At 37.1% G+C, this 22,218-nt stretch overlaps 1 protein-coding gene across 3 annotated transcripts in view; it reads right to left on the bottom strand.

Moving 5' to 3' along the window:
* Positions 1–22,218, bottom strand: part of LOC126161762 (solute carrier family 66 member 2) — a 67,779-nt gene that overhangs the window by 5,259 nt on the left and 40,302 nt on the right. For all 3 annotated transcript variants that reach the window (XM_049917818.1, XM_049917817.1, XM_049917819.1), the window contains one exon: positions 5,061–5,277. In XM_049917818.1, the coding sequence (XP_049773775.1) occupies positions 5,061–5,277 (217 nt within the window). The remainder of the gene's footprint in view (positions 1–5,060; positions 5,278–22,218) is intronic.

Genomic DNA, 22,218 nt, shown 5'->3' with positions numbered 1-22,218 from the left:
AGTCACACATTGATCAAGACGCATCCAACACATGGCTAAGAAAAGGCAATATATACACTGAGACGGAAGGATTCATGATTGCAATACAGGATCAAACAATAAACACCAGAGATTACAGCAAGCATATTATTAAAGATCCCAATACCACAACAGATAAATGCAGACTTTGCAAGCAACAAATAGAAACAGTGGATCACATCACAAGTGGATGTACAATACTAGCAAATACAGAATACCCCAGAAGACATGACAATGTAGCAAAAATAATACATCAACAGCTTGCCTTACAACATAAACTTATAAAACAACACGTTCCCACATACAAGTATGCACCACAAAATGTACTGGAGAATGATGAATACAAATTATACTGGAACAGAACCATTATAACAGATAAAACAACACCACATAACAAACCTGACATCATACTCACCAATAAAAAGAAGAAATTAACTAATCGAAATATCCATACCCAATACAACAAATATACAAAAGAAAACAGGAGAAAAAATTGAAAAATACATCCAACTGGCTGAGGAAGTCAAGGACATGTGGCATCAGGATAAAGTTGACATTATACCAATTATACTATCAACTACAGGAGTCATACCACACAATATCCACCAGTACATCAATACAATACAGCTACATCCAAACTTATATATACAATTACAGGAATCCGTAATTATTGATACATGTTCAATTACCCAAAAGTTCCTAAATGCAATATAACGTATACCGTACAGTTAAAAGGAAGTGACGCTTGATCAAGGTCCGCGTCACTTCCCATTTTTAACCAGACTTAACGTCTGAGAAAGTAAAGAAATAATAATAATAATAATAATAATAATAATAATAATAATAATGTTCTGCTTCAGAGGTTGCTGAAAGTTTCAAACGTATTCACTTTTGATTGTATGTTGGGTTAGGTAATGTGTGGTATTCTATACAATTTTAAGAGATGTGCTTCAAATCTTTTCACTTTCATTTCCACTTGAAACAGCTCTCACCAAATGACAGGCATACAAACTGCACTTGCATTTGTACTTCGGGGTACACACCTCCACTTACAAGAGCTTTATATCATGAAAAGAGCATGCACCATTCATTCAAAAATGCGACTTAACCCTTAACTACTATGTTAGTTTCACAGGAACACAATCGCTATGGAGGGGTCTCTCGGACTGCATTTTTTTATTTTATACATCAAACCAGAATTTTGCTGAATATATATAGTTTCTTAATTTCCTGTCGTTCATTACGCTTCTTAGACATGGACTTTGTAGAAATTTGATTTTTTAAAACAATGCAGTATTTTCAACACTTTGACAATTACAACAAGGAAAAATTTGGAGTATATTTTTATTTTATGAGTTACGAAAATAAGAGCAAATAGTTAGCTCTCTACTCACACACAGATCATCATCAGAGGGATTATATTACGAATTGGTAATATAACTAAGTGGAAAAATCCAACTTGACTTACGATAAATTGTGTGCGAAGTCCACTTTCAGTTTATGACTCATCTTTGCAATGTAGAGCGAATATTTCAGTCCATAAGTCTACGAATGGAGAAACTTTGCCACATTTTGCTTCTAAAATTACAAGTAAAAGTAAATGTGTGTTCTTATGTGCCACTGAATCATACTTTAGTCAATTTCCACCTGCAAATACTTCACACAGGACTTCCTGGAACACCCCAAACAAATCGGAACACCACACTGGTGACAAGGGTATCTTGTTTTCCTCTTCAGACGACGAGGGCAAAAGGCACACGTTTTTCGAAGTCTTCTTTCATTATCTGAGGCTCTTCTTGTAAGTGAAATATTCTTCTGATGGTGTCACTCAACTCTTGTGGCAAGTGCCCAATAGAAATTCTACGATTCATATGAGGTTCAACTAGGTCTCTTGCTAGAGTCTTCATGAAGCTCAATCTCGTCATTACTTCTGCCTTTGGATAAGCTTGATGTACCACATTACCATTTACACTGCAAGCAACATCCGCTAATGTGAAGAAAATGGCCAAAGGCCATCTTCTTGCCTGGTGACTTGACAAATACGCTGCACACCTTTGGTCGAGACAGCCCACACCACCTTTTATTGTATTATAAAATAGGATGATCTCAAGTTTTCCTTATTCAGGATCATTGTTTACTGAATGGTGCATAGAAGAGATCAGTATTGCAGCTTTGGACTTGTTGGGCATGAAGGAAACCAGAGTCATGTCTTCTGTAAAACAGGGCACACCACATTTCTTATTGGGTAAGAAGTTCTGTGTTATCTCCTTTTTGTTCTTTTTCAGCGGGAACACTGTGATCTTTCTCATGGCTGGGAAGGGTGTGACCCTCGCTGCCTTTTCCAGAATAAATGTACGCATTGTACAAGTAATTTGTAAGAGCGTCAGTCAAACACTAAACTTTCAGGCCATACTTCGCTGGTTTGTTTGGCATGACATTCTAAACCCCACCTTCCACGACAAGGAACAAGCATTTCATCAACACACACACCCTACAGAGTAGCAAAGTTTGACTGTTTTCGATGAAATGCAGAAAGATTTGTGAAATTGCTGCTGATTTGTCTATTTTCTTTCTTTCCACCCGATCATCTGGATTGTCAAATCGTATTGCAGACAATGAAAACAGAAATCTTTCTTTGGTAACAGTGCATCCGAAAACATCTCTGCCTGTTCCATCGGTTGCAAACATGCTGAAAACAGACTCATTCCCCGACTTGAAAATGGGTGAATACACTAATAGACCCATTAGAGCCTTCAATTCAATGACATCAACATCTTGTAGATAGGGTAAGCAATTGTTAGCATACTGTGCTCTAAGCTTAGATACTTTCAGATTTGTCCATTGAATGATTACATCTAGAATGTCTGTTGTAAAGAACAGTTTCCACACCTCCAAAACAGCAGCATTTTCTCCAAGACTTTTCACCATCTGTCCAGTCCAGGAAGCTGCAAGACTATTATGTGTTGCTTTGTTCTTACATTAGCTGGTGGCTGTTTTTTTTTTCCATCGAAAACATCTATTCTTACCGAAGAAGTAAGCTCCATCATCATCAGCTGTCACATCCACATCTGTTTCACATTATAGGCATTGCATAGAAGGTCCAGCTTTCCCCACCATGGAGAAACAGTAGCATGCATCAAAAACACAGCGTGCAAACACTATGATACGTCTGTGCAACGTCTCAAGGCTAATAATTACGAAACAAAAAGCAGCAAGAATGCTGGCACGTGTAGTTTGTCAGCCAATAGGAAAGTACACGGAAGAGACCATTTGGCTTTGCAGGGATGTGCAAAATATCTTGAAACAAAAATTCGTAGCGGTCTGAGAGACAGTCAATAGTAGTTAAGGGTTAACGAAATTAATTTCCATATTAAACACAAATTTACATTCTTACAGTAAGATGTAATCAATTCACATTCCTAAGTATTTACAGCACAAATAACAACAACCATTAAATCTTTTAAAATATTCATGACGACAGGACTTCAGCACCAAGACTACAGCACAGCCCCAAGGAAAATGTCACTATTCTGGCAAAAAGAGAAGTTTCATATCATTTTGTGGGATTTATGTCATGGTACTTGCGATATATTTTGAGTGACTGATTTAACATTCCCTCTCGCATACACAACACCTGGTATCCTGTAAACCACTACCATAAATCTACACAGAGATACAAGTAGATATCAGACAGAACTTATCAACACACCTTATTTCTTAAAACTCACTCACAATGCAAGTGCTACCTTTATTTATTTATTTATTATGACTCTTGGCACAAAGGCCATCGAGCAAGACCTTCGGGCACTGTGCCAGAACCAATACACCAGCAAGCAGGTTTCATGATGCTCCAGCCCTCTGTTGGACATATCGGTTAAAAGTGTGTATCGTGCCCTGTTTAAAAAATGTGTGATGATGAGTCTACGTGCCTTGTTTAATGTGTGATAATGAGTCTACTATTTTTCCTTTATTGTTGTGTATAGGTTCTGATCATTAAGGTATTACCTGTTTCTTATGTTGAATGCTCATGAACTGAGCTGCAAGCAGAATGTCAGCTTGCCTTCATAAAGAATTTGTCACTGTATGTGTTCTGAATGACTGGATGATACATAGACTAGTAAATTAATTTCAAGTGACTGAATCCATATTCTGCAAAAGAAAAATGTCTAGCAAACAAAGTGCTCCAACCAAGAATAAACTACATGAGTTAGGGTGAGCCTTGGCAAGAAGTCCACCATTCAGCACTTCAGACCTGTGTGACCGCACATCTACCCACAAAGCTGTGCACAAACTCCAACCGAGACCTTTGAAAATAATGTCAGTGCACCGACTGATCAATTCAGATGATATTTAATGTCAACATTGCAAATGGTTATTGCAATTATGTGCATGACCCTAAAATGCTCTGTTTTTCAAAAGAAAAAAGGCTGCATTTTTCAAGGTATGTGAACTTACAGAACAATCAACAATGACGTTCTGAAAATCATCAGTTATGAGTTTCTGTTTGATGTCTAAACAGGAGTGTGGTGCACAACTCATTATTATAAGGATTATTGGATAAATATTTTTCCACCTAACTGCTGCTTCCTACGGGAATATGAACAATATACTGCAACCTGTGATCGGCAAAGTAACACCAAATGAAGAGTACCTGTAGTTATTTCATGCAGGATAAGGCAAAAACACACTCCTCGAATGTGTCTGTGACACTATCACAAGGTGTTTTGATGATACGATAGCTGACTTGTCTCCTCTCCTCAGATCTAAATCAAAGTGATATTCATCTTTGGAAGTGTTAAAAGCCAACATGCACGCAAACATGGGAGACAATATTCAACATATGATTACAAGAGTTTCAGCAGTGGAAATTTGGTGAGCCGTTGACAATGTGGTCATAACAAAGTGTCAGGCCGCTCTTGCCATAGCAGGATATCATTTTCATCACTTGCAGTACATAAACATAAGCTTACATCATCATTTTGCATTTCAAGATTATGCTCAACTAGAGAAGATGCATCTAGTGATACATTTAGTTTACTCACCTCATGCCCAGCGTAGACTTGTTCTGGTAATTTTTTTTTAATTGTGGGACACCAAGCATTGCTTCAAAAAGTACTGCTAGGAATCCAACCAATTCCACAAATAATGGCACGTCGATAAAAAGGTACATAACTATGCCACAGGCTATGTGAAAAACTATGAGAAAATCTATATACGAAATGAAGTCTGTCCAAGCCCAGAAGTATTGTAAATCAAAGTCTGAAAAAGAAGCATGGATAATCTTGTAATTTCATCAAGCCACAATACCTAAACAGAACAGAAATCATATTACACTTGTAGGCAAAATGAACCAAATAACTTGCAGAAAATGGTGACAGATATAAGATGGGAGGGGGGGGGGGGGGGGTAAGCCATATTATGCAAATCAACTCTGATACAAGATAATGCCAATTTTTGTATGTATGTTAGTACATAAAGAAAATACACATGCTCTTGCATTTATTCATACTGAGCTCTGAAGCAGCAAAAGTTTTTCAATGACACAGATGGAGAGTATAATGTCTAGTCCAAACTTAACATATTTGTTTTACTCGAAAAAATAAATTGTGACAAGCTATATTTAACTCCCAACAAATATATCTACTGCTGTTTATCTTGAAAATATTACTTGCTGTTTCTAAAAGATAAAAATCATTGATCTAAAAGCTGAGAAGGAATATTAGCAACAGAAATATACACTGATGACACAAAAAATTAAGAACACCTGCTTAATAGGTTGTTTGTCCATCTTTGGAATGAAATACATCACTGAATCTACATATCAGGTATTGAACAGTTTCTTGGCAGGTTTGTGGAAGTATGTGGCATTAGATGTCTATGCACAGGTCATGTAATTCATGCAAGTAACTGGCCACCAATTTTTGCATGTGGTGATGGCACCCAATAGTGACCCATATGGGTTCCAAGGGCTCTACATCAGGTGTTTTTGATCGCCGCGACATCAATGCGAGTTCACTTTAATGTTCCTCAAACCACTGTGGCACAGTTCTGCCTCCAAGACAAGGACTATTATACTGCTGAAAGGTGACATTACCATCGGGGAAGACATCACACATGAAGACAGGCAGGTGATTTGCAGCTGTCAATTTGTCTTCAATTACTACCACAGGTCCTCAAGCACAGGAGAAAGTCTCCATAGCAAAATACCGCTCCCACCAGCCCGCAACTGTGGCGTGCTACACGTTTCATGCCAGCATTCGCCTTGACAGCGTTTGTGGAAATTACCATCAACCTAATGTAGCAAAAGTGTGATTCACCCGAAGAGCCGGCACTTTTCTATTGATCGACGATCAAGTCCCAATGGTCCCGTGCTCACTGCAATCACAATTCACGATGTCATTGTGGCAACACGTGAAAGGGGCGGCCTGCTGCGGAGCTCCAAGTTCAACAATGTATGATGAACGCTGAGCTCCGAAACACTTGGGCATGCACCATCATTGTGCTCTTTCAGCAGAGATGCCACAGATCACCATCTGTCCTACTTTACAGAGCAAACAAGCCTCCAAAGTTATGGACATCCAATCATTTAGCATCTAGCGGTAGTTTCATTGTCCTTCACTTCTTTCTGTAGATGCTCAAGACAGTAACACATGACCAAACAACCAGCTTCGCCATTTGCGAGATAGTCGTTCACAGGCTGTGTGTAATAATAATCTGCCCTTAGTCGAAGTTGAGATAAGCAACGGATTTCCCCATCTGTAGCCCATATCATTGCCAGGGTGATCCCCCGTTGATGACAGGTTCACTTACATACTTTTCTCACTGTATCACTTGCCTGCAACACCACCAGGTGGCATCCAATGTTGCGGTGGGCAATGTTCTTAACGTTTTGGCTTGATCAGTGTACCTGCTGCTGTTGTTAAATTAAGTACAGAATGATATGGTCAATAGCACCAATTTGCAAATGAAAAGTTTAGAAAATGTCAAAAGAACGAATAATATGCTAAAACTAAACTGACTTCTAAAGAGGGTAAGTACACTAAACAAAGGCATAGTAGAACCCTCAAGCAATTTCAATAACCTGGAAAAACAAATAAATAAATAAAAAACATCCCTTAATTCTGTAAGAGAGGGTCCATTTCATCAAAATGAGAGTCTTGACATTGGTGGGGGTGGGCAATTGTACAGTGCAGTCATCGCTGATTAAAGGTTTATTCAATTTCAATATTAAAAAACAGAAGTTGAAATTTTAAATGCCTGCTTTTTTCCCCCTAAACATTTTTCAAGCTGGGAGGAGCTATAACTCATAAAATATACAAGCAATGACGTTACATCTTTTTGCAACTAATGAGTTGGCCTTGTTTTACTGCAGTTCATAGAATTTTGTGATATATTTTAATTTCAACTTTTGGTGCATGTTTATTACATGACTTTTCTGTCAAAAACATTGACTTATTTCAGAGTGCTGCCATTTTGTTAAAAACCATTTTTAAAACACTCCTGTGTACTATGTTGGACAATATCATCAGTTTCAAAGCACCTTTTGAAATTTTGTTCTCGGTTGGAAATTGTAGCGTTCAGAGCTTCCATCAACCACCCTCATACTCCGCAAAGGGCTTCTTTAATGTTGTGTAGTGTCCTCTGTGTGCAAGTTTACATAAAAAACAACCACACACACAATACAATCTTGAGGGTGCAGTATAAAGGTTAGAGATCAATTTTGTAATTTGTTATTTTGTTAAAAAAAATCATGAATATCAGAGCCAAAATCCAGTGTGACCTTGGTCAACCCCCTGAAGGATATTCCTTTCCATCTGAAAGACTGGAGCCAATACAATGTGCTAACCTCCTACCATTTACTATTTAGTATCCTCAACAATCTATTCCTGCATACAAATTTTGCCTTTTGCCTTTCTCGTCCATGATATGGTAATAAATGAATTGCACTCATTCCTTACAGCCTTGTCAGCTTGTGTATTTCTCTGGGTTTCCAATGCTCCTGGTGTTCCTTCTATGAGCACTGTAGTGAGTGAAGTGAATGTCCTGCACATTTCTGTTCAACAGCATGAATGGCACTTAGGAAATCACAACAGATAAAAAAAATCTTCTGCTGCTTCAGAAGTTTTTGCATTACAGAACTTTGCATGATGCCCATGTTTCATATCAAAACAGCTGACTGATAACAGTACGGACTGCATTAGCGAAATATATCTGGCTTCAAATTAGGAAAATAGGCGCACAGAGTCTTAAAAGATACTGTATGCCTACTGGCCAGTTTGTGATGTAGTCTATATTATTATTCAATCGTTCAGGTTTGTCATATAACATGATCTTAAAGGGCAGTTCATACAGTCTTCTGAAAGGCAAATTCTATACACATAAAGAGAGTAATTTCATTAACATTCAACAATGTCTTTTCCTTGAGACCTATCAGAGTAAAGTACTATAAAGCTATGGTGCTCATATACAAACAATTACATAAAAACTATCTGAAAATAAAATCTGCATGTATTATTTCTTGTATTTCATTAAATTCACAATAGTTGGAGTTATTTTACGTAAACCTATGTTATACTTTCTAGTCTACCAGGTCAGATTAGGTTAGGTTAGGATGTTGCTACTTCACTTTTGTCCTGAGTGGCTTTTCATTCTTTAGTGATGTAGAAAGATTTGTTGTCCTGTTGGCAGAGTAATGGCACCTGAACACATATTGCATCTGATGCATACACTGCACCACAAAGAATTTCCACCAGGTTTGGAACTGGTACAGTGCTTCAGGCCAGTGTAACCTAAAATTTCAAGGCAATTATTTTCAAATTTTCAATGCTACAGAGTCCTATCTTGTTGTTGGAACTCCACTGCTCTGTTTATCCATTTCAATGCTTACACTGATAAGGTACACTTCTGATCATTTCACCTATGGGTGTTTGTTGACACTTCAACTGTGTCTCCACATACACTAGCACACAGCTTTTTTTTTTTTCTAAGAAGGTTAAGTTTCTTCAAGTGAGTGTCAAGTCTGTTCACATGTTACTGCATAGACAACCAGTGACAGGGTTGCCACAGACTATAATTGGTGAAAATGAATGAGAATGAGGCAGAGGCAATTTTATCTGCTACAATTTGCCTTCTGCCAGTCGGTAGTGAATGTGACACAAAATCCACATACAATTGTCTGTTGAACATGTTCAGGATTTTGAGAAAGTTAACACATTTTGTGAACAAGACAGTCTAGGACCTCTCTTCTTCGTTGAGAAAATTATTAATGGTATTGTCTATCTTGACACACTGTAACTATGGCTCATGCCAGAACTTTAAACTGACAGAAAGGATTTCATCTTGCAATAAGATGGCATACTTCCACATTTCCACAAATGTGTACGATACTACCTGAATGAGACATGGCCACACTGCTGGACAGGCCATGTTGCAGCTACTGACTTGGCGCTACTCAAGTGACCATCACAGTTGCCAACTTGATGCCTTGCAATCTTTTCTTGTGGGATTACATGAAAAATGGAGTCTATGTTCCATCTCTACCACAAAAACTCAAAAGACTTACATTGCAGCAGCTGTTCTTACTGTCACTCCTGATATGCTGGGTTGAGTATGGGCAGAGTAGTAGTACTGATTATATGCGTCATGTGATGAAGGATGGACACACAGAATATTTATAAATACTGTAAACAAAAATGAGAGTATCTCTTTCACATACTGTGTCATTTCTTATGTTGTCCTCTGCCATTTATCTGTACCAATTTTTTTTAAGTGTTTCCAGAACTTTATAAACACTCTGTATAAATGAGCGAATTCCACAGTGTCTAGGGAATCAGCAGAGCACTGTGATTTGACATTAATCGTTAAGATTTACAATATATTTGCTGTATAAATAATTTTTCAAAGTTGTAATATCTGCATTGATTGTGACATGACTATAATAAAATTAGTAACTCCCCAATAGGAAATAAATACCAACATCACTCATAACATAACAATGTACATAATAATGTTTCCTGATATGCACTTTGCAATACATATGACTATTCTATGGCACAAATTGCTACTGAAGTGAAGTTCTAATTTCAATTACTGTAGCAGTAATAATGATGTAAGAAATAGAAACTAGTACAACCACAGAATAAATACTTGTAAAATGCATATAACTAGCATGCAAGTGCTATGTCATTTACAACTTATACACCCCAAATTAAAGTGATAAACTGCTATACTAAGGAATGACAATGCAAAAAAGATGTGTGCCATCACTCACCAATTAATTTCTTTAATGAGAATCAGTTTAACCAAAATAAATACAAATATTTTTATTGGTACAAAACGAAAGGCAATTTATTATATCTGCCACTGAGGAACAATAGTCAAATCTTATTTAGTTGATTTGTCAAAAATATGACACACACAAACAACAGTAGTTAATACTTTAAAAATGTCTTGCATTAAGAACAATCATAAGAGATATTACCAAACAAATGATATCCAGCTATTTTTTAATGTAACACTGTAGCACTTTCTGTCCAGTTTTTCTATCTTATTCAAGGGTGCTCATAAAATGAAAACTGAGAAAAGAATTAGTTAATAACAGGGATGAATAATGTGCTAGGTCTACATAAGGTAAATTACTTGCTCTGGAGCTGAACTATTGCTTTAAAGAACACAGTAAATTCCTTAATACCAAAACGAAAAAATGACAGACATAAAAAACATTGAAAGTAAAGCAAAATGCATCCTAAGCAATGTTAAAAAAGGAGGGTACAGATTACAGGGACACTGATGCAAGCATTGAAAGCACCCACTCCCTACTCCCCAACCATGACTAGCAACATTAATAATAATAATAATAATAATAATAATAATAATAATAATACCCACACCCCCATGTACCAGTGAGAAAATTTTGATGGGTTACAGCTTCTAAGAAAGATATAAAAGTTAATATTTGTTAAGTACTTTTTATTCTGACAACAAATCTTTCTGAACATGCGGAATGAAACACATACTAAATTCTTGCACTAACGCAATAATTTCAGCAATACAATTTTGATTGCAATTGTAAGCGTACTATTATAATGGTCACAGAGCCAAAAAAACTTGTTCCCTTTCAGAATATAAGAATAATTCACAGTAAAATAGGTATTTAACAGGTAGAACAAAGGGAATGGAGGCATTTTATGAATAAGAAATTCTTAAGATCTGGAGCTAACTTCTCATTCTGATTTATATTTGTCACATTTATATTTGTTCAAGTATTATATCCACAAACATACCTTGGCAGTGAAATGTACAGTTGAACCACAATTTGGCTGAGTACTTATATACTGTAAACTATGCGCAACCACTCACGTGTCGAAGTTGGTGTGGAAACAAGAGTAACCGATGAGGGTGGAATTAGTTTAATAATCATATTTTTCTACTGGCTGTCATGTTCATAAAACTGTAGAAGAGTCAGCAAAGACAGTCTAAATGCAGACAACTGCCTAAAACAACTTGTCTTAGAGCCCATATGCGAAACATGTGTATTAAACCTCTTAAGGCCCCATAACAGCGGTCATGTGTGTGTGCAAGTTGTTGTGTGACAGTTCTACTTCTGAAGGACTGTCCCAAACAAGAAAATGTTTCTAGTGCTCTTTTCCATTGCAGCCGGCTGCAACTCAGTGGCTCCTCTAAGTGGTAAGTAGCAACCTACCCTTTCCATATTGCTGTCATTCCATCCTGGACTTCCCACTGATTTTAATCCTGGTCTTTTTGCCAGCATCATCAAAATATTGGCCACAATGCTGTTATAGTCAATATAATCCCAAAGGGTTTTGTATCCAATAGTGATTCAGGTCCCCTGTCCATTGCGGATGTGGACTATCAGAGGTACTAAGGCTGTGAGCTGCCATCTTAATGGGAGCCATGGCCGAGACATGCATGTCACATGGTAGACCCCATGGCAACTGTTTACTACTGGGCTTGTGGCATAGATTCAGTGCTTTCTGTACTTCGTAGCTGTATTGTGCATTGCACAAACGACTTGACTGTTTTTCGGTCTCAAGTGGTTACTGTTTCTGGAACTGTTGTATTTCTACACTAACTTTGCTATGGCCAGGACCTGTTAGGGCTTCATTCGCTTTGTGAACTCAATCTATTCCAGACTTACAGAAATGTGTGTTCGTTTCCCTGTGATTTGATGTACCTAACGAAGCAAGTGACGAACAGTCTACCTATGACAGCAGGATATAAAAAAGGCAATAAGTTTACTGCAACTGCTAGCAGAGTATTTGTATTTAGTGGATCTGTTATACAATCACTAATGTCACACTCAATATACAAAATTAGACTTTGTTTCAAATCAAACAAAAGGAAAAAGAGTTGTCACCAAAGTTCAAATATATCAAATAAAAAACTAGATTCATTCTGCATAGAAGTAAGGTAAAAAAAAACCAGCTAGGTTATATGCAGCAGTCACAGAATGATGTGAAACAGTGTTACAATCTGTTTAGAAAAGAGAATGAAGGGAGATTGTTTGGGCCTATGTTAAGTCAATGAACACTGTTATATGCAGCACTCACAGAATATTGTGGAAACAGTGTTTGTTACATTCTGTTTAGAGAAGAGAATGAAAGGACACTGCCTCTCACATCCAGTCTCCCAAAACTATGTCAGCCACCATAACTGAAGACAACAAACTGAAAACAAATTGTTAAATTCTATATTTAAAAATGCACAAGAATCCTACAACTTTATCAAAGTTTCAATGTCAGCACAGACATACAAATGGCTGATAATTAAAATTAGCAATCAGTACTGAAACACTACTGCTCTTGCACAGTGAACATTCCCTCAGGACAAGGAACAGGTGATTTTCAATGATAAAGGGTATGAGAATGCAAGGAATTATAAACTAATATCTTCAAAGTAAACAAATGAATCAGGCAACAGACTGGAGTGAAAGATGGGAAATGGGGTTACTGGAACATGTAGCCAAGCAAACTGATGGTAGATGGATCAAATAATTTTTCTGCTGGATTATAAGTGGTAATCAATGGCAATGATGATGACCTAATGGACAGTGGACAGATGAAAATTAGAAAACATGCAAGTACATCATGGATATAAATAGCCGAAGTTCGTAACGCATGTCTGGAGGAATAGTTTATCCTGTAGTGCATGCCGAATGGATGGCAATTTTATAAAATTGAAGACAAAAGTGTGAAAGTGAGTCCGTGATCATATTTTGGCACTTTATTTTACAGGTCCGTCTTGATCACACAAACTTTTACACTTCCTTATTACCAGTTTTGGCTACAGCCATCTTCATATCATAAAATATTCTGATGTAGTGTCAACCTCAAACTAAACATGGAGGTACATGGTAAGTGCTGGTGATGATCAGAGTGCGACTGATTTTTATACCAAATTTTTTTTGTATAAATACCAAATGCATTCTGATTATCACCAGCATGTACTATGTACCTACCTGTTTAGTTTGACACTGATACTACAGCAGAATATTTTATGATCTAACGATGACAGTAGCCGAAACCGATTACAGTGATGTGTAAAAGTTTGTGTGATCAAGACAGACCGGTAAAATAAAATTTTACAAAAAGTGAACTTGTTGCATAACAAAACCTATTTACACCAGTACCACAATTGTAACTAGATTTGTACACTTTTTAAGTTGCAGAGTCAATTTAGAACCATCACATGTTATAGTACAACAACGCTTAAATTTATTTATCTAATCATGAACAGTTTTGTGCACTCACATTGCACCTGGGCTCCAATTAAGTTTTCATTAATAAAAAGTTTTTTTTTTACCCTCTTCCCGACCCATGTCTTTACTCATTTTGACTAAACATGTGAAACCAATCAATTAAGACATGACACTACAATTATCTGTTTCAATGTTACCATTCAACTGTGAAAGCAACAATAGATCTATAACTATGATACTAGCCCTACTGCTAAACAAAATTTCCTGCTAAAATTTCAGACTTTTAAATCCATCCATGTAATTCTTTGTCTCCTTGTTTGAGATCAAGGCAGCTGAGATGTGAAACTACACTATCACTGAACTTCAAACTACTCGTACAAGGCTGATAAATCAATGTTCATCAACACGCAGAGTCAACCTACTTACCCAGAACTAGTAGGAAGGCAGAGTTTTAAGAAAAGAATGACCATCTAATTCTACTGGCAATGTCCACAAATAAAGAACATCATGGTAGTAATGAGCAACAGTTAATAAGCTGGGGAAAATCACAGAATTTTTTCAGTGTTATGTACAGATAACAGACTGAAATACAAGGAATGCATTTTGGAGTTTATTAAATTAAGTTCAGCAATGTTTCTGTATTCTTATTGAAAGTCTCCAAATGCATGAAAAAGTATGTATGCTTTATCCAACAGTGAATATCTAATCCATGATAATCTTAACATCCATTTGTTGCAGCATCCTGCAGCCTATTCTAAAGGAAAATGCTTGCTTAGTTCCTGTCATTCCCTCTGGAACATAGGGCTATGATGAAATTCCTCTATCTGGTACAATTTCCAACAAGTCTCTTCACTTCACTCCAGGTTTTCCCATCCTCTGCAGCTTTTCTCTCGATCGTCCTTTTCCACATCTGTTTGGGACAACCATGTTTTCTAACTCATTAGGGGTTCCACTCCAATGCCATCCTTTCAATAGCTCCATCTGGTTTCCTCAATATATGCCCAATCCAGCTCTATTTTCTTTCTTTGATTTGTATATTGATTGGTTTCTGATTTGTCTCCCTCCAAAGATCTTCATTTGTCGTTATATCTGGCCATCTCACATTTAAAATACATAGGAGACAGTGGTTGATGAAAACTTGGAACTGGTATTTGATGTGGTTAGTCACCTTCCAAGTTTTGCAACCATACAACAGAACAGCCTTCGCACCTTTAACTTCCTTGTCAAAAATTTTCACTCTACGAATCAGCTTAAGTTCAACAAAACCACTTTTGTGCAACATGTTGCTTTTTTTCACAAACAATATCTTGCAAACAGCATGTTCGAGTGAACAGGTGGATTTTATTATCTTTTATTTCCAAAGAGCATCTGACAACTACCATACTTACAACTGATAACGAAGATAAAATCATATTGACCATGTTTGCAAGTATGCAACTGGCCTGAAGATTTTATGACAGAACAATCCAGTGTGTTATGCTGAACTGCCATACTATTCAACACAATGTTGCTGTTTGTAGGAAAGTACGTTGCTTGATGATCATAACGAAACGTAGAAAAGCTTGGACAGTGTTTTCACTTAGAGCACTGCAAGGCAGGTTTTATTATCGGTGAGAGAATCTCATAGCATCTCATTTATAACTGCTAAATATGGAGGCTGTTTTATTGTTTACATACCTCAGTGTAACAGTATGAAGGGATATGAACTGTAACAAAAAGGACTTTTTTGTGGTCCAATTGCCGACGTTTTTCTAGCAGCTCAGTTTTCAAAAGATCCAATAATGATGCATAATATGCACCTGTAATAATTTTACCCTTTTCCAGATAGTCGATGAGGATTATCCCTTGCAAATCCCAAAAGACAGTCGCCATGACCTTTCCAGCCGAAGGAATGGTCTTCGCCTTTTTTGGTGCAGATTCTCCCTTGGTAACCCATTGTTTAGATTGTTGTTTGGTCTCAGGAGTATAGTAATGTATCCACGTTTCACCCACAGTGACAAAATGACACTTAAAAGTCATGCGGATTCTTCCTGAACAGCTGCAAACAATCCTTCCTACACTTCACACGATTCCATTTTTGGTTAAGCGCAAACAATCGCGTTCAAATGTTTATGCAAAATATTATGTACCCATTCGAGATACCCACAGCACTAGCAATCTCACGCACCTTAACTGTTCTGTCATCCATCACCATATCACGGATTTTATCATTGATTTCTAAAGTCGTAACCTCCACACAGGAGTCCAAAATGTTCAGCATCAGTTGTGCCCATATGACCAGGCCGAAAATTTTGAAACCACTTATACACTGTTCTAATCAAAGTTGCAGAGTCACCGTAATGTTTATCAAGCCTCTCTTTAGTGTCCTGAGGCATCTTGCCTTTCATAAAGTAATGTTTAATCACAACACAAAGAAATCGACCAATATGGCTGAAAATTGGTGTGCGTTCTTTCCAAAGATGACCTCGATACGTGCCGTTGGTGCCATCTCTCCGACTTTGCACGGACTTTTCAAACGCCCCTCGTATGTGAATATAGATGTTTTAGCAGTCTGACAGAACTACCTCACACAGTGCATAATGATTTCCCTTTCCTTCGGCATTTTGTCACCATAACTAAAAATCATAAATAACATGTATTAGCTATGGGACTGAAAAATGTCTTCTTGCAAGAGAAATGGATAAGAAAATACATTTCTGTAAAAGAATCTTAATGCTGCTTCATTACTTCAAAACTTAAATCTTTCATAAAGACTTCTTACCATGACATCTTTACACACTTTCATGGGTAAAGCACATAAATGAAACTGGTGCTGTCTTATATGACCTTTGAGTGATCTATGTAAAAAATTACAAAATTTTATTGGTATATCTCAAAAGCCCCTTACATGTCTTCTATATGATTGCAATTTCATTCACTGTTATATTTTTAAAGTGGGCCAGAAAAAATGTAACATTCACTAATGATGCAAGAATTCTGGTAATAACCAGCCAGGGACAACATTTGGTTCATATGAAACAAGGGGACCCACTGGATGATATTTCAAACCTTAATATTTCAAAACTCAAGAAATACTCATGTACAGCCCAGTTTGCTAATGTGGACAACAAAAGCAATCATACTTTGCAAATACTTGCTAGATAACTCAGCAGGTAATACAGTAGAACTTAGAACATTTGTTCTGCAAAATTCAGCAGTAATAATGTCCGCAGGAACTACAGAATTCTGAACTATGTCATATCATATCAGAAGAGCTGCCCCTTACAAGGGTAAAAACTAGAAAAAAAGTCATGAGTACTTCATTTCCATAAGTTGTGAGCTGCTGATAAGCAGTCATGAAGATCAAACAATAAAGCACAATGAAGAACTGTTATAACAGCAGTGCCCCCCCCCTTTTTTTTACTGAAGGGGTTTGCATAATTTAACACCCCCCCCCCCCCAATTCTCTCTCTCTCTCTCTCTCTCTCTCTCTCTCTCTCTCTCTCTCTCTCTGTGTGTGTGTGTGTGTGTGTGTGTGTGTGTGTGTGTGTGTGTGTGTGTGTGTGTTTTTTTGGGAGAGAGGGAGAGAGCACTTTTCTTTTTGCAGAACGGAGTTGGGAGAGAACCTAAAGAGAACATAAAAGACTTTCAAAGAAAAAGACGGGGTACGAATGATGAAATGATCGTATGGCACTGTAGGCCGGGAGGGCCCCATGCGGGGAAGTACGGCTGCCGTATTGCAAAGTAAAGTATAGTAACACTAATAAACAGCAATCCATAAACACAAAAATACGTAAATAAACATAAGAAGTGGAGACCTTGATGTTCTAGGACCTGTGTATATCACAAATGGAACATTAATGGAAAAAATAAAAATAAATCACTCACAGATTGGTTTTCACTGCCACGTAAGGCTTTTGAACATGATGTAGGTTGTTGCCCACTGGATTCTGTGATTGTTGGCGTCCATTCAGAAAGCTCACTAAACTGAGGTAGCAATGGAAATTTTGCATGTGTCAGACCAATCCAGGTGACTTCTTTTAGTGCCTAATTACCATGGGTGAGTAATGGGTTTATCACTGTGACCCTGAGACACAGGAGCAAAGTAAACAGTGAAAAAAATGTCCATTGATCTCCACCAAAATGGTGAAGAGCCTACCATGATCGAATAAGGTGATGCTAAGGGACCGCTGTGGTGTGGTGCAAACAGATTACGCTCATAAGGAGAGAATCTTTACAGGAGAATACAACCAAAATCTCAACGTGTTTGTGGGAGGCTGCCAAGGCAAAGCACTGCGGGATGCTAGCTGCCCAGCAGGATGTTTTTGTCCCACAACACGGCCCCAGCTCATACAGTACAGGACCAGCCAACAAGCTGCTTCTTTGGGCTACCAAATTTTGCTTTACTTCCCGTATTCCCCTGACATGGCACCTGGTGACTTCCTTCTCTTGCCTCAGATGAGTAAACCACCCCATGGCAGGTATTTCCAGAATGGCAACAAAATGTTTTTTTGTGGTGGAATGTATCCTGAACAGACAAAGTGCAGTTTTCTACTATCAGTTTCCTTCAAGTAATTCATCATTGAAAAAAGTATGTAACACTGAATGGTGAATATGTAAAAGAAGGACAAACACTTTCACCAACTTTCACGGTCACTGCTTTATATTTTTTTCCCCAAAGTCACAATCAAAACTTTATAAAACTTACCCCTCATATGAGCACACTAAGCATCAGATCACATTTGTAACTGAATTCAGGACTTCCTTACAGATAGAACTCAACACTCTATTATCAACAGAACGCTTTCGGTAGATGTAATGATAAATGCAGGAGTATCAAAAGTAGTGTTATAGGGCTGTTAATGTTCACAGTTTGAAACAGAGCAAGCTGGAATCTCCCATCTGCTCTTGTTGTATTCCTGTTAGTAATAATTATTTTTTCATTTATGAAATTTTCAGTTTATATACATTTCCTAGATAATATACTTGCAGGTGCTCAAAAATTTTGAAACCTTAACCTGTTCACGACATATATTCATTACTCAACATTATTTTCAATGTGTCAATTTCAATAGTGCATCTAGACTTACAGAAAACATTATTAATCAAAAGATATGAATTACTGAACTTTTTACTACAATATTATTGTAATTTTCACGTGAGTTAATGTGTATTTATGTACATAGTAACACCATCATTATAGAGATTGGCAATCAAGACTTTTCTGTAACTTTTTCAATTTCTTTGAAACTCATTAATTTACAAGTTCATTAATATTAAAGTTTGTGAGGAGCTACATTTTCCAATGCAGATTTTGCCTCTGTGTTTGTTATATTCTGACCTTTGACCTGGATATTATGCACAAGGTGACATACTTCACTAACTGATTAAACCATTAATTAAAATTTTTGCATAATTTACAGTAATTACCAAATGCATAAAATGGTTTCATAAACTTGTTTTTAATTTCCTAAACCGCCACCCCAAATTCTCAGTAGAGGCCCAGTTACCACTTGTGCAACAGCTATTCAAGATCCAGAGAAACTGAGGCTAGTATGGGTTGTGTTATGTAGACACTCGAGTTCATGCCTAAACAACACGGTTATGATTTGTTTACTGTGTTAATGTCTTCATGTACTAAATACATTTCCATGCTTTATTATCCGTTATCGTGCAACTTAATGTGCCCACAACTGAGTAATTCATTACCAACATAAGAATGTCCACCTGTATAAACCTTAGTGAAAGTGCACTGCGATTGTATTTGCCATTGTGATGCTGTGTCATAGGGGAATGTGAGTGTTTAACTGTGAACAGCTACTTGATGAGAAACCGAATCCTGTCATCCTAGTGTTTTCAGTGATGATCGATGAAGAAATATGCAGTGTAATCTGGAAATCTGTGTAGTGCACATGTTTTGCACAATTCCTGGGTGTCAGTTTACACCTATTGTTCAAGACTTTGATCATAGACACCAAGGTCTTTATTGACACTGCAGGTACGCACTGTAGCAAGTTATATTAATGATGTAGTGAAAAAGTTGGAGGCTCTGTGATGATGTTCACAAATGATACTGTTGTCGGAAGGTTGAAATGGCAGTACTAGACGACTGTAGGAAAATGCACAAATATCTACAGAGGATTGATAAGCAGAGCATGGACTGGAAGAAATAAATGTAATGTAATAAGCACAAATAGGGAATAGATCAACTACTTTATAATTACGCCACTGGCAACAAATCACTGGAAACAAAAATTATCATCAAATTCCTGCATGTTATCATATGGAATGATCTAAAGTATAATGATCACGTAATGCAAATGATAGAATTCACTGAAGCACTCATGTTTGTCCAAAAATTATAATTGTTCAGGTTTAATTTTAGAATTCAGACTTTAAGAAAGACCACACTGCATTTGTTTAATTTAATGTCTTAAAACTACTCAACTGTTTGTCATTTATTTTGTTGCCTTTAAAAGATTATTAAACATACATACACACTTAATATTTTTAAAGCTGTCTTCTCCTTGTGTTGGAAATTGATGAAGTCAACCCAAACAAATACTGCTCGTCAAGTGTTTCATGACCACACCATAAAGCTTTATTTATCACATCGAAAAAAAGTTAATTACATAACTTTTTGTTCCAGAATTCCAGTCCAAGCTGCCAGAGATGGCAGACACATGTGCACAAGGTGTGCTTGCTTGTGTGTATCAATGATGCATGCGTTTCTCTTTTGCTGAGGAAGACTGTGGGCGAAACCTTTATGGAAGTGTCTTAATTGTGCCTGTCTTTGTGGTACGTAGCAATACATATTTTCATATACTGTTGAGCTTTCTACCTGGAGTTTCAATTGTTTAATGTCTATCCATCAGAGATTTGCAAATGCAGTAAAATACACTATACTCTTAATGAATTCAGGGCATATATGTTACTATTTCCCCCCAGAGACATTGTTGCGGTCTTGAGTCCAGAAACTGGTTTGATGTAGCTCTCCATGCTACTCTATCCTGGGCAAGCTTCTTCATCTCTGAGTAACTACTGCTACCTGCATCCTACTGAATCTACTTAGGGTCTTCATTTCTTGGTCTCCATGTATGACTTTTACCCTCCACACTTCACTCCGATACTAAATTGGTGATCCCTTGATGCCTCAAAATGTGTCCTATCAACTGATCCCTTCTTTTAGTCAGGCTGTGCCACAAATTCCTCTTCTCCCCGATTCTACTCAGTAGCTTCTCATTAGTTATGTGACATACCCATCTAATGTTCAGCATTTTTTTTGTAGCACCACATTTCAAAAGCTTCTATTCTCTTCTTGTCTAAACTATTTACTGTCCATGTTTCACTCCTATACATGGCTACACTCCATACAAATACTTTCACGAAAGACTTTCTGACACTTAAATCCATACTCTATGTTAAATTTCTCTTCCTCAGAAACACTTTTCCTGCCATTGCCAGTCTGCATTTTATATGCTCCCTACTTTGACCATCATCAGTTATTTTGCTCCACAAATAGTAAAACTCATCTACTACTTTAAGTGTCTCATTTCCTAATTAATTCCCTCAGCATCACCTGAATTAATTCAACTACATTCCATTATCCTCATTTTGCTTTTGTTGATGATCATCTTATATGCTCCTTTCAATACACTGTCCATTCTGTTCAACTGCTCTTCCAAGTCCTTTGCTGTCTCTGATAGAATAACAATGTCGTTGGCAAAACTCTAATTTTTTATTTCTTCTACATGTGTTTTAATTTCTACTCCAAATTTTTCTTTGTTTCCTTTACTGCTTGCTCAAAACACAAACTGAATAACATTGAGAATAGGCTATAACCCTGTCTCATTCCCTTTTCAAGCACTGCTTCCCTTTTGTGTTCCTCGACTCTCATAACTGCAATCTGGTTTCTGTACATTTCTATGGAATCCAAACTGATCTTCCCTGAGGTCAGCTTCTACTAGTTTTTCTATTCATCTGCAAAGAATTCATGTTAGTATTTTGCAGTCATGACTTATTAAACTGATAGTTCAATAATTTTCACACCTGCTGACACCTGCTTTCTTTGGGATTAGAATTATTATACTCTTCTTGAAGTTTGAGGGTATTTCACCTGTCTCATACATCTTGCTCACCAGATGGTGGAGTTCTGTCATGGCTGGCTCTGCCAAGGTTATTAGTAGTTCTAATGAAATGTTGTCTACTCCCGGACCCTTGTTTCGAGTTAGGTCTTTTAATGCTCTGTCAAATTCTTCATGTAGTATCATATCTCCCATGTCACCTTCATCTAAGTCCTCTTCCATTTCCATAATACTGTCAAGTACATGCTCCCTTTTACTCCTTCCACCTTTCTCCTTTTCCTTCTTTTTTTATATGCTGGTTTTCCATCTGAGCTCTTGATATTCACACTACTGCTTCTCTTTTCTTCAAATGTATGTCTGATTTTCTTGTAGGTGCATGTATCTTTCCCCTAATGATATATGCTTCTAAATCCTTACATC

Source organism: Schistocerca cancellata, chromosome 2, assembly GCF_023864275.1.
Source record: "Schistocerca cancellata isolate TAMUIC-IGC-003103 chromosome 2, iqSchCanc2.1, whole genome shotgun sequence".
Lineage (NCBI taxonomy): Eukaryota > Metazoa > Arthropoda > Insecta > Orthoptera > Acrididae > Schistocerca > Schistocerca cancellata.
The sequence above is the reverse complement of the archived record's forward strand: the minus strand, read 5'-3'. Positions and strand labels throughout refer to the sequence as shown.